The sequence below is a fragment of the Cervus elaphus genome, chromosome 4, assembly GCF_910594005.1.
Source record: "Cervus elaphus chromosome 4, mCerEla1.1, whole genome shotgun sequence".
NCBI classification, from domain to species: Eukaryota; Metazoa; Chordata; class Mammalia; order Artiodactyla; family Cervidae; genus Cervus; species Cervus elaphus.
In genome coordinates, this window is record NC_057818.1 from 59,317,201 (window position 1) to 59,330,305 (window position 13,105).

A 13,105-nucleotide genomic window follows, 5' to 3' on the forward strand; every position below is an offset into this window, starting at 1 on the left:
CCCCTGGAGAAGGAAATGGCAACCCACTTCTTGCCTGGGAGATCCCATGGACGGAGGAGCCTGGCGGGCTACAGTCGATCAGGACACAAACGAGTCGGACACAACTTAGCAACTAAACAAAAACAAACTCTATGCTTGGTCTTAGCAGTTTCTTTGTGGATAACTTTAGAATTTCTGGGCACACAATTATTACATCATCTGTGAATAAGGACTGTTTTACTTCTTTTATGAATCAGATAGCTCTTATTTCTGCTTCTTGCATTTATTGCACTGGAGAGAATCTATAATATATTGCTTAATAGAAGTTGTAAGAGCAGCCATCATTGCCTGATTTCCAGTTCCGTGACTTCTGGGACTGGCCCCTCCAAGCCTTAGGAGAAGTTGTCAGCAAAAAGTTTATGTGTTCAGAGTCCACGAAAAGCTCTGTGTCACGATCCTCATTACCTGTTTTCTGTGTATACTTTCATTGCTCTCTCACAACAGTCTAGCTAGACAGGAATGGTTTTCCTGCTCACAGAACAGTAAAGTGAGGCATAGAGGGATAAAGTGACTCATTCGATGAGTGACATAAATGAATCTGAACTCAGTTCTTTTGGTCACAGCCCTCCACTCCTGGGCAGCAGATTGGACAGAGGTCCGTCTAGTCAAAGCTGTGGTTTTCCCAGCAGTCATGTACAGATGTGACAATTGGACATAATGAAGACAGAGCACCAAAGAATTAATGCTTTTGAACTGTGGTGCTGGAGAAGACTCTTGAGAGTCCCTTGGACAGCAAGGAGATCAATTCAGTCAATCCTAAAGGAAATCAACCCTGAATATTCATTGGAAGGACTGATGCTGAAGCTGAAGCTCCAATACTTTGGCCACCTGATGCAAGGAGCTGACTCAGTGGAAAAGACCCTGATGCTAAGATAGATTGAGGGCAGGAGGAGAAGGGGATGACAGAGGATGAGACTGTTGGACGGCATCAACGACTCAATGGACATGAGTTTGAGCAAGCTCAAGAAGATAGTTAGGGAAGATAGCCAGGGAAGCCTGGTGTGCTGCAGCTCATGAGATTGCAAAGAGTTGGACATGATTTTAGCAGCTGAACAACAACTACTTTTGGTCACAAGTCCTATGGTCCTCCACCCATACCAGGGAATTCTGACCACTGCCAAGAAGGCCATTTGTTTTTAAATGATTGGAGGCTGAGTGTTACAGGCTGAAAACTCATGTTCTTATAAGAAGAATGAATTAGGACACAGAAACACACAGCGAGGAGACCGTGTGAGGACACGGGGAGAAGACAACTATCTCCAAGCCAAGGAGAGAGGGTTCAGAGGGAACCAAGCCTGCCGACACCTTGATCTCAGACTTCCAGGCTCCAGACCATGAGAAAAGAATTCCTCACTTGTGTATCTTGATCTCTGAGTACTCAGTGTGAGTGCCTTCCTTTTTCTGAGGCTTTGGCTTGTGAAATCGGAGGAAAGCATAGTGAGGTTCTTGTTCATTTCTTGAGATGGGGCCAGCCCCAGCGGGGGCGGGGTGGTCTGCAGGGGGTTCTGTAGAGAACTGGGGCTGGCGTTCCTGAGAGGAAGGAGGAGAAAGGATTCAGATCCAGGCAACAGGGTCTGGGAGAACTATGGAGTCAAAGACAATGGAATGGAATTGGAACTGATAGAACTTTCATCATTTGCCCATTCATTTGTTCAAACATAGTTAATTCAGATTGACCAGCCCTTCGTGTTTACATGGATCACATTATATTCTTTAAAAGTGCTAGGAGAGAATACTATTGTCATATGTGTCTTAGAATAGTAAAACTAGGGCTAAGAGAGATTATAGACATTGTTTTCCTGAAGACACACATCTATAGATGCACCCCTGAGCCAGGACTCGAAACCAGTTCTTTCCAAATAGGGTGCTATCCTTCGTTCAGGCTGTGTGTGTAGGAGGTGCTGTGTGTGGAGTGATGGAAAAAGCAGACATAGTCCCTCATATTATGCAGTGTGTGGTTTTATGTGGTTTTTTTTTTCTTTTGAGGGGGTGGTTTTGTTTGTTTTAGCCAAACCACACAGCTTGCAAAATCTTAGTTCCCTGATCAAAGGATCAAACAGATGCCTCCTGCCATGGAAGCTTGGAGTCTTAAGCATTGGACCGCAGGGAAATCAGGGAAATCCTGCTTATGGTTTTCTAGGAGAGGCAGTTAACAGACAAATACATCTCAAGATCTAAATTTGATAGGAGATATTTTGAAATATAAAGCAAGGGCAGGGGTGGGCAGGTTCTAGAAGACAGAGTAGAGATCAGATCCTGCAATAAAAATGGTAACCAGATCCCCTCACTCATATCTGCCGCCTGCCTGCAACACCCTCAGGCTATCAGTTCAGTTCAGTTCAGTCGCTCGGTCGTGTCCGACTCTTTGCGGCAAGCGGGAAATAGAAACCCTCGAACAGTAGTGAAGAGAGGCAGACAGATCATCCTTGGATTAGGAGAAAACAGTTGCTGTTGTTGCTTAGTCACTAAGTCTTGACTCTTTTGTGACCCTATGAACTGTAGCCCACCAGGCTCCTCTGTCCATGGGATTTTCCAGGCAAGAATAGTGGAGTGGATTGCCCTTTCCTCCTCCAGGGGATCTTCCTGACCCAGGCATTGAACCTGCATCTCCTGAACTGGCAGGCAGATTCTCTACCACTGAGCCACCTGGGAAAGTGAAAGTCGCTCAGTTGTGTCCAACTCTTTGCGACCCCATGGACTATAATCCATGGAATTCTCCAGGCCAGAATACCAGAGTGGGTAGCCATTCCCTTCTCCAGGGGATCTTCCTAACCCGGGGATTGAACCCAAGTCTCCCACATTGCAGGTGGATTCTTTACCAGCTGAGCCACCTGGGAAGTCCGAGAAAATGGTTATTTTACTTTATTTTTTTGGCCACGCCACACAGCTTGCAGGATTTTAGTTTCTGACCAGGAGTCAAACCCAGGCCCCCCTGCGGTGAAAGTGCCAAATCCTAACCACTGGACCACCAGGGAATTCCCCTGAAAATGGCTATTTTAGAAGATAGAGAGAAGGCTGCCCATATTAAGGAAAAGCAAGGTGAAAATACGTAAGTTAATAGTTTAAATCTACTATAGCCAAAACACAGAAAGGAAAAAAATGTGTCTGTTAATAACTATGACTGAAGTATTTGTATATGGATGAACCTCACCAATCAAAAGATAGAGACAGAGAATTTTATTAGCAAATGAGATTCAGCAACATGGTGAATCAATGATTTATTCCAGAAATATTGTGCATCTACGAGCTAGGCATTCCTTTAGGTGTTGGGAAGACAACAGGGAATAAAGTGATAACAACAGCAACAAACTGCCTTTGGGACTTACTCGAGGAGGGAAAGGTTCTGATTGGTTATCAGGAGGGCTTGCTTCATCCATGCCAGAAACTCTTCTCATCATGCCTCATAACTACTCTGAGCTTCCCTGATGGCTCAGATGGTATACAATCTGCATGCAGTGAGGGAAATCTGGATTTGATTCCTGGGTCAGGAAGATCCCCTGGAGAAGCAAATGGCTACCCACTCCAGTATTCTTGCCTTGTTACAATAAGTCTTAACCACTGGACCATTAGGGAAGTCCCAATATTAATAATATTCCTATGTCACAGAAAATAAATAGAGGCCAGAGAAAGCACATCATTTGTCCAAGGTCACACACCTTGTAAATAAGATAGGATTTGAATGCAAGCAGTCCAGCTCCAGAGTACATGTTTTGAACCATGATACTATAGTGACTCAAAGAGACACTCATTAAAAAAAGATAAAAAGAAGGTTACTGAAAATTTGAAAGTAACATAACAGAAAAGATGTCTCATGATTTCTGACAAGATGGGGATTGAACACACACTAAGGATTCCATTACCCAAGATCAACCAAGAAGAAACTGCAGGGGGAAATACATAAATTAAATTTAAAACCTGATTTTCTGTCTTCTTGTTCTGCCAGTTCCTGAGAGAGGAGTTTTGAGATAATCAACCCTAACTGTGGATGTGCCTATTTCTCCTTGCAACTCTGTCTGTGTTTGTTGATTTATTTTGAGAGACAATGCTCCATTATTGGGGGCATCTACACTTAGGATTTTACATCTTTTAATAAAACACTAGAGGCCATATATAGAGATTGAGCATCACATGAGTCCATTTATATGACATTCAAGAATGGACAAAATGAATCAATAATGGTAGAAATCAGTGATTGCTGGAAAGGGGTGGGGGTGAATGAGAAGGGGAATAAAAGAATTTGGGGCCCTGATGGAAGTGTTCCCTATCTTGACTGGGGACATGGTTGCAGGAGGTATGCGTTTGTCAAAGTTTGTTTAACTTCATATTTAAACTGTGTAAATACCTCAATATGGGCTTCCCTGGTGACTCAGTGGTAAAGAATCTGCCTGCCATTGCAGGGGACATGGGTTCGATCCCTGGGTGGGGAAGATCCGCTGGAGAGGGAAATGGCAACCCACCCCAGTATTCTTGCCTGGAGAATCCCATGGACAGAGGAGCCTGGTGAACTACGGTCCATGGGGTCGCAAAAGAGTTGGACACGACTTTGCAACTACACAACAACAACATCTCATTAAAGTTGATAGTAAATAACAGGGCGGTAGATTTGAAAAATACACATCAGAAGTGATAAACTGTGACGCTAGGATGCCTCAAGCTCTCTATCCTACTTCCTTGTCCTCAGTGAGTCTGACACAGACTAGGTTTGGACCAATTCTCTTCCCCATAATCAATGTGAGAAGAAAAGGCTAAAGCCCTAGGAGAATATGATAATCTGATATACCAAGCAAAATACCCCCCAACCAACCAACCAAATTATCTACATATTTCATCAGAAGCAGCCGTGCTAGAGCAGTTGAATCAGTAGTTTTAAACAACCCCATGTGGAATTCCAGGGAGTGCTGGATGTTAGTAGGGAAATGCCAAGGGCTCGGACCAGGGGTCGCCCACAAGGGGTAAGCTGAATGGGACCGACCGCCCCATTACTCACCCTGGAGCCGGAGCCCACGGCGTGGTTCGTATCATCCATGCTTTGCACCGGCTGGGTCTTTCTGTGGGTCTTCACTCTAAGGGAACAGCCCTGGGCATTTCAGCCTGCTAATTTGGGGCACGGGGTAAGCAGACCATCCCCTCTATGAAGAGCATGGAATGAAGAGGTGGTGGCCGTGGACCCAGCGTCCAGGTGCTCCCACCTGGGCAACCCAGCAGCTGGACTGGGGCTGGGGAAGAAACCCCCAGGCTTGGTCCAGTTGCTTACGGGCTGATTCACGCCGTCACTCAGCCTTCCTTCTCTGCCTGGGGGCTTTCCAACCAGTCCCCGGTCCTCCGGCTCAGGTCTTCTGAGATTCCAGGACCCTGAGCCCTTCCCACCCTGGGCTTCTCCCCCCACCCTGGAGCCCCGCCTCACCTGAAGAGGAGATACAGGCAGAGAGAAAGCAGGACCGTGACGCTAGCTCCCCCGACTGCTCCCAAGACCTTGCCGGCCCTGGGCTGTGGTTTACCTGTAGACAATTTGAATCTTGTTTCAACTCCAACCCCAATACATGGCATCTTCCCAACAGGCCACCCCTCTCTGTGTTCTGTTAGTGTACCCGCCTGCCCCTTGACTTCCCATCCAAGACTCGGTCACTGGACGTTCCCATCGCCCTGTAGACCCTGGGGCCAGCCCCTTCCCCTGGACTCAGGACTGAGAATCTTCTACCACCAGCCACGCCAGCTGGGGCCCCGGGGTGCCGCTTCTCCAAGTTCCATCCCTCTGGGGCTGTTCGAGTTGACTTGTGTTTCCCTCCCCCAAGTTCATATGTTGAAGTCCCCTCACCCCCTAGTCACTCAGAATGTCACCTTATTTGGAGAGGAGATCTTTACTGAGGTAATGAAGTTAAAATGAAGGCCCAGCAGGGCCTCCCGGTGGCTCAGTGGGAAGGAGTCTGCCAGCCAATGCGGGAGACACGGGTTCGATCCCTGGTCCGGGAAGATCTCACAGGCCTCAGAGCAGCTAAGCCCCCGCGCCACAACTATTGAGTCTGTCCTCTAGAGCCCGAGAGCTTTAACGACTGAAGAAGCCCTTGCTCCCTAGCGCCCATGCTCTGCAACAAGAGAAGCCACCACAATGAGTACCGCAACTCAAGAGCAGCCCCCGCTCTCCACAATTAGACAAAGCCCCCATAGCAACGAAGACCCAGCACAGCCAGAGATAAATTGTTTAATTAAAAAACATGAGATCAGCAGGGACTAATCCAATATGACTGATGTCCTAGAAAGGGGAAATTTGGACACAGACACATGCAGGCTTTTATGTTCTATGTAAACATAAAAGCGAGGGTGGGGAGGCTTCCCAGGTGGCGTTAATGAAAAAGAACCTGCCCCCCATTGCAGGAGACCCTCATCCTCCTGGGAGCAGGAGGGGGTTCCAGCAGCTGCCGGGGGGGGGGGGGCTGTGGGTTCGATCCCTGGGTTAGGAAGATTCCACTGGAGGAGGGTATGGAAACACACCCCAGTATTCTCGCCTGGAGAATCCCGTGGACAGGGGAGCCTGGAGGGCTGCAGTCCATGGGGTCACAAAGAGTCGGACACAACTGAAGAGACTGAGCACTCAGCCACAAAACATGAAAGCAGAGATGGGGGTGATGCTCCTACGAGCCAAGGAACACCAAAGGTTGCCAGCAAAACTGTCAGAAGCCACGGGGAGAGTCCTGGAACAATTCTCACAGCCTGGGATGGAGTCAACCCTGCTGACACCTTGATCCCAGGCTTCCAGCCGCCAGCACCGGGAGGTGTATCTGCTTAAGCCCCCAGTTGGAGGTGCTTTGTTCTGGCTGCCCTAGCAGACTCATATAAGGATCCAGGCTCCTCTTCTCTCGGGCATCAGCTCTCGGCAGGCCCCTGACCTGGCAGCAGCAGGACAAACCCACTCTGGGCCCTGTGGACGTTCAGGGCCTCGTAGTTGAGGCTGAGGCCGGAGCTGAGGCCGGAGCTGAGCCCCTCACGGAGGCTCAGGGAGCCGTTGGCCCAGGGCCTGGTGGAGCTGGAGTTGACCTTGAAGGAGGCGTTGCTGAAGTTCCCCTCCAGCAGCCCCTCACCGAGCCGCCAGCACAGGGAGGCAGCCGGCCGAGCTCGGGAGGAGCAGCTGCAACACAGACCCTCGTCCTTCTGGGAGCAGGAGGGGCCCAGCAGCTGTGGGGGGGTGCTGTGGGGAGACATGGGAGGGATCAGGGGCACCTCTCCCCTCCCTGGAACCCCGGGATCTTGTCCCCAGGGGGCCCCACACTCACAGACCACGGAGAGGCTCAAGGAGATATTTTGGGAGCCCAGCGGGTTCTGAGCCTGGCAGGTGAACACTTCTTCTTCTGCTGCCCCTACACGAGGCAGCTCCAGGACCCCAGTGCTGGAGATGGCGGTGACCTCCAGGGCGGGAGACCCCCGGAACCAGCTCAGCTGTGCAGGGGGGTTGCTGTCAGCAGCACACAGCAGCCGCAGCACCTGGCCCTCCTGGACGGGAAGGGACGAGGTGTTCTGCAGAATCTTGAGGGCTTCGGGGGAAGAGAAGGGCAGAGAGACAGACAGATGGGCTGGGCAAAGCTGGGACCTCTCTCCTCCTGCGATGTCCACACTCGCTCTGGGGAGGGGACTGGCAGAGTCTGAACCACAGGCATTCAGAAGAAGCCCCAGCGGTTTCCCTGGAGCTGCCCAGACTGTCCATCAGATGGGGCACAGAGGGCGCAGGGCAAGCATGTTTGTGTTTGAGACACTCAGTCGTGCTCGACCCTTTGTGACCCCATGGACTTTAGCCCTCCAGGCAGGAATACTGGAGTGGGTTGCCATGCCCTCCTCCAGGGACTCTTCCTGACCCAGGGATCGGACCCGGGTCTCCCATATTGTGGGCAGGTTCTTTACCACTGAGCCACCAGGGAAGACCTGGTGGACAAGGATACAGTGAGCAAGCGCAGTTATGGGCCAAAGAAGAGAAAACAGCAGGCGGTAAAACATCAGAGAGAGATTTCCTTGGCGGTCCAGTGGTTAGGACTCCACACTTCCACTGCAGGGGACACGGGTTCGATCCCTGGTCAGGGAACTAAGATCCTGCATGCTACATTGTGTGGCCAACTGCTGACACCGCCCCCCCCCCAAAAAAAAAACAAACATCAGAGAGAAAGCAAAAGGAATGTGACAGCTTCCTTTGAATTTAGCCAAAGAAAGCTGTGGGTGAGCTGAAGGTTAACTTCTGGGAGCTGAGCTTTCGGAATTCCGCCCCCCTGTCTCCCCCCCCTCCCCGACTCTCCCTGTGTCTGACCTCAATAGCTGGGCCCTCAAATATGTTCCAGTTAGTCCTCTGACAGGGCTTCCCAGGTGGCACTAGTGGTAAAGAATCCGCCTGCCAATGCAGAAGACGCAGGAGTCGTGGGTTCGATCCCTGGGTGGGGAAGATCCCCTGGAGGAGGAATTGGCAACCTACTCCAAGCATTCTTGCCTGCGAAATCTCATGGACAGAGGAGCCTGGCGGGCTACAGTCCATGGGGTCGCAAAGAGTCTTAACAGGACTGAGCAAAAAGTCCTGTGAGGTCCAACGAAGCTCTGTCCTGGCAGAGACCTGGGTTCCGTCCCCACTCTGGAGGGGAGAGGTCTCTTCCTACCTGTCCTGTTTCCTTGGAACATGCTGATGGCCACGTGCTGTGGAGCATCTGTGACAGAAGGTTAAGCAGGATCAACATTCGTGGCGAGGGAGTGGGCGGGCACTGGTGCCATGGAAACAAGTGCTCAGCTGCAAGACCCGGATATCGGGCCCCACCCCAGCTCCCCCTGCCCGCACACCCTCAGGCCCCCGGGCGTCCTCACCCCTCACTCACAGGTGACATTGAGCAGGATGGTCCGCTCCACCATCGCCCCGCTTCTGGGGAACTTCACCTGGCAGATGAGCCTGCTGCCGTGGTCCTGGGGCCGTGGGGTGAGGGTGAGCACCGACGAGAAGGGGGTCCTGGGGCCCAGGGAGCTGGGGGCAGCGGACGTCCAGGAGAAGACGGGGGGCGTGGCCCGCTCGCAGGCCCAGGGCACAGAGCAGGTCAGGTTCCCGGGGCGGCCGGCCTCCAGGGCCCCCGGGCTGAGGACGTGGGGCTGATGGGTGAGCGCTGGTGAGGGCAGAGAGAAGGATGGGGCCCCCTTGGCATGTTGTTAGCCTGCCCCAGGGTCCCCACCCCAGCCCTGGTTTCTGGTGCCCCTTTCTTTCCCTGAGCCCCCCTGCCATACCTGTCACGTTCAGAAAGAACATCTTGTTTAGATATGGGAATTTTCTGAAGTGTGTCTCGGCTCGAAAGAAGTATGTCCCGCTGTCCCCTGCGTTGACATCCGTGATGCTTAGGCTGCAGTTTCTGGCCTGGGGCTCCCTGGGGAGGGAGAATCGCCCCTGGGTCCCCTCATGCAGCTTCTGTACCGGCTTGTTCGTGGCCACCAGGGGATCGTGTTTTGTATCTGCCCCTTCCCGGAACCAAAACATGTAGATCTTTCCAAAGGAAACCCAGGGATGGGGAAAGGTGCAGGGTAGGAGGACGCACAGGCCCTCCTGCACGATCACATTCTGCCGCAGTTCCAGGCGCTGAGCTAGGGGTGCTGGGCAGAGGGAGAAAGTCAGCCTGGAGCTCCAGTGCCTCGCCCCAGTGTGTGTGTGGGCGGGGGTGGGGGTTGGGGGGTGGGGGGTCGGTTCCCGGTGCCCCTCGGCCCACTCACCTCCCCACAGCACGAGGGGCAGCAGCAGCAGCAACAGCCGCATCCCTTCCTGATTTCTCCCGGGGCAGGATCCACCTTCCGGATCCGTCTGAAAGAGAAGGCCAAGCTGCAGATAAAGGAAGGGCGGAGGAAGCTCAGACAGGAAGCTGCGGTGAGATAACCAGGCCACAAGCCCCTAAGAGGAAACTTCAGGCTTAGAGAGTCAGCAGTGGTTGGCCCCGCCAAGATCATTCTGCCATTTCTGCATATTGGAAGGTGACCCCTGAGGATCAGAGAGGGCAAGGGGCTTGCCTGAGTGAGGCAGCAAGGAAGGACGGGAGCCCCGGAGTCCTGCCTCCGGGGCTCCTGCCCTGTTTTCTGCCCTGGATAAGGGGGCTCCCCTATGCAGCTCCCTGAGAGTCATGGCCTGGGGAATCCTCATGGAGGCGGCCTGTTCGGGATGGAACTGGAGACATCTTATATGGGCACCAGGGGCAGGAGAAGGTGTGGGTGAGGCAAGAGAAGCAACACATGCCTTTACTTGATTGATTCATTCATTCATTCACAAACTAACATAAAACAGGACAGATTTGGCGACTTCCCTGGTGGTCCGGTGGTTAAGAATCCACCTTGCGCCAAAGGGGATGCAGCCTCGATCCCTGTTTGGGGAACTAAGATCCCACAGGCCTGGGGCAGCTGAGCCCACGTGCCGCAACTACTGAAGCCTGTGCGCTCTGGAGCCTGCGTGCCCCAACTAGAGAGAAGGCCGTGCGCCACATGAAAGAGCCTGTGTGCCGCTGCTAAGACCCAACACGGCCAAAATGGTTTTTTCCTAAACAAAAAAGACAGGTTTGAATCAGTCCTCACCCTCGACTAGCTTAAACAGTGGGGGAAGACAAACAAACCTGAGCTTTATTTAAGGGCAACCGGGAGCCACGGAAGGTTCTTGAGCAGAAGCGGGACAGAGTCATATAGGTATAACATGATCTTGCTGAAGCCAGTGTAGGGAACAGCTGGAAGGGAGAGGCTGGAGGCCAAGAGGAAGCTTCTGTGATTGGGAGGAAGAGAACCACGCCTGCGGGGAGATAGCAGCCTGGGTGATGGAAGAGAGACGCCACTGAAGACACTTTGGGGAAGTGAGATTTGAGGGGAGGCGTTGGGGGCCAGGGGGAGAGAGAGATGTCTAGAGTGACTCTCTGAGCGCTGACTCCAGCTACTGGGGGGCGGGGGATGGAAGTGCCACCGCCAAGAGCAGGATAAATGTGCAGGTCTAGGCTGGGCAGACGGGGGCTGAGAAGGTAGCAGAGCTGCCCCTGGAGGTGGACACGTAGACACACTCACGGAGCGGGGGCAGAGGGCCCTGGGCGGGGCAGTGGGAACCCGCACACCCGCATGCCCGCATGCCCCTGATTAAGCTTAACTGTGGGATGTAGGGAGAGCTGGTGGTGGTGACCGAGATGGCCTGTTCGGGAAGAGAACAGGTGGTTACTGGTGACACAGATGAGAGTTTTGCCAGGGAAGGGAGAGAGGGGGTGGCAGCCAGACAGCAGGGAGCAGAGAAGTGAGGCAAATGCGGGCTGGGGTGGGGCGGGCGAAGTGGAATCCCACTGACCGTCTTTGCTGCTGCTGCTAAGTCGCTTCAGTCGTGTCTGACTCTGTGCGACCCCATAGACGGCAGCCCACCAGGCTCCGTCGTCCCTGGGATTCTCCAGGCAAGAACACTGGAATGGGTTGCCATTTCCTTCTCCAGTGCATGAAAGTGAAAAGTGAAAGTGAAGTCGCTCAGTTGTGTCCGACTCTTCGCGACCCCACAGACTGCAGCCCACCAGGCTCCTCCATCCATGGGATTTTCCAGGCAAGAGTACTGGAGTGGGTTGCTATGGCCTTCTCTGACTGACTGCCTTTAGCCCTCTCCCCTTTAAGCTTGAAGACCCCGCTTCTGCCCTGAGCAGTAGGAAGCCCCCTCCATCTCTGCCCCAGAGGAGTGCTTCCTTCCTACCTGTACCATTTCCGTGGGTGGGGCCAATAGCCCAGGTTCTTGGAGCATTTGGAATGGAGATAAGAAGGTATTTTCTCCTTCAATCATGGGGAGAGATGGTGACTTTAACTCTGGCTGGATCTGCAGAAGGGTGTCGAGGCAAGAATACCGGAGTAGGTTGCCATGCCCTCTTCCAGGGGATCTTCCTGACCCAGGGATCGAACCTGCATCTCTTACGTCTCCTGTGTGGTGGTGGGGGGCTGTTGTGGTTTCTTATCCCTTCTCGGGCCAGGCTTCTGGCCAAGCATCACGTCCTACAGGCGCTGTGACTGGGCCCCTCCTCAGGGACCCAGGTGTCCTGACAAACACCGAGAAGGTATGCTGAACCTGACTGGGGCCAGGAGCTCAGCCAAGTGGGGAGAGACAGCCTGAGCTGCTAGCGTCAGAGGGAGCTGCTTAGAGCACTTGAGTCAAAATGAAAGTAACAATTAAGCCTTTAATCGCCTACTGTGATGATATAAGCAACAGTCTAAATGGAAAAAGCAGTGCCTCCCCCATGTTCTGGAATGGTTGCAGAGGTGTTAAAGAAAAATATGTGATTCTAATTGTTAAGGGGAAAAAAAATTATTCTTGGCACTTCTTATTTTCATTTTTATTTTATTTTCTTTATTGGAGTATAGTTGTTTTACACTTCTGTGTCTGTTTCTGCTGCCCAGCAAAGCGGATGAACCATACGTACACATATGTCCCCTCTTTTTGAATTTCCTTCCCATTTAGGTCACCACAGAGCAGAAAGTAGAGTTCCCTGTGCTGTACAATAAATTCTCCTTAGTTATTTGTTTTATGCAATGCTGTTGTTTAGGTGCTCAATCCCATCCGATTCTCTGCGACCCCATGGACCCCACCAGGCTCCTCTCTCCATGGGATTCTCCAGGCAACACTACCAGAGTGGGTGGCCATGCCCTCCTCCAGGGGATCTTCCTAACCCAAGGATCAAACCTGCATCTCTTACATCTCCTGCGTTGGCAGGCGTGTTCTTTACCACTAGCACCACCAGGGAACCTGACACATTGTAGTATATATAGGCGAATCCCAATCTCCCAATTCACCCCACCACCCAACCTTCACCCCTTGGCCACCAGACATTTGTTCCTTCCATTTGTGTCTCTGTTTCTGCTCATGACACTTAAGGAACCATGAAGCAGACTTCATTCAGGACTGTTGTCATAGGTTCAGGGACCCCCGCAATGGGGGTTTCCTGCAGGGGAAAAGAGACCAGCCTCAGCTCTGACAACGATGAGGAAGACTGGGGATTTATTGCCAAAGAGGAGGGTGAGGGGTCAGCAGATGGAAAATTACTGAAAGGAAACACTGGGGGAAAGGGAGCTTCTGGCT

At 52.2% G+C, this 13,105-nt stretch overlaps 2 protein-coding genes across 4 annotated transcripts in view; both read right to left on the reverse strand.

The window, feature by feature from the left end:
- Nucleotides 1–921: 921 nt before the first annotated feature.
- LOC122692464 (sialic acid-binding Ig-like lectin 6) lies at nt 922–9,834 on the reverse strand. 3 transcript variants are annotated; one of them, XM_043900044.1, is made up of 8 exons: nt 9,754–9,834; nt 9,277–9,636; nt 8,880–9,158; nt 8,667–8,714; nt 7,308–7,565; nt 5,444–5,537; nt 5,027–5,102; nt 922–1,569 (listed from the first exon to the last, which is right to left on the reverse strand). In XM_043900044.1, the coding sequence occupies exons 1-8, from the start codon at nt 9,794–9,796 to the stop codon at nt 1,390–1,392; spliced, it is 1,338 nt and encodes a 445-aa protein (XP_043755979.1). In that variant the 5' UTR covers nt 9,797–9,834; the 3' UTR covers nt 922–1,389. The 3 variants fall into 3 exon arrangements, with proteins under 3 accessions (XP_043755979.1, XP_043755981.1, XP_043755980.1); XM_043900046.1 differs by having other exon boundaries at nt 9,277–9,363; nt 9,754–9,789; XM_043900045.1 differs by lacking the exon at nt 8,667–8,714.
- LOC122692463 (sialic acid-binding Ig-like lectin 5) overlaps nt 6,538–13,105 on the reverse strand; it is a 76,159-nt gene continuing 69,591 nt past the window's right edge. Inside the window, exon 6 of the mRNA XM_043900043.1 lies at nt 6,538–7,220. Within this exon, the coding sequence (XP_043755978.1) occupies nt 6,901–7,220 (320 nt within the window). The 3' untranslated portion in view covers nt 6,538–6,900. The remainder of the gene's footprint in view (nt 7,221–13,105) is intronic.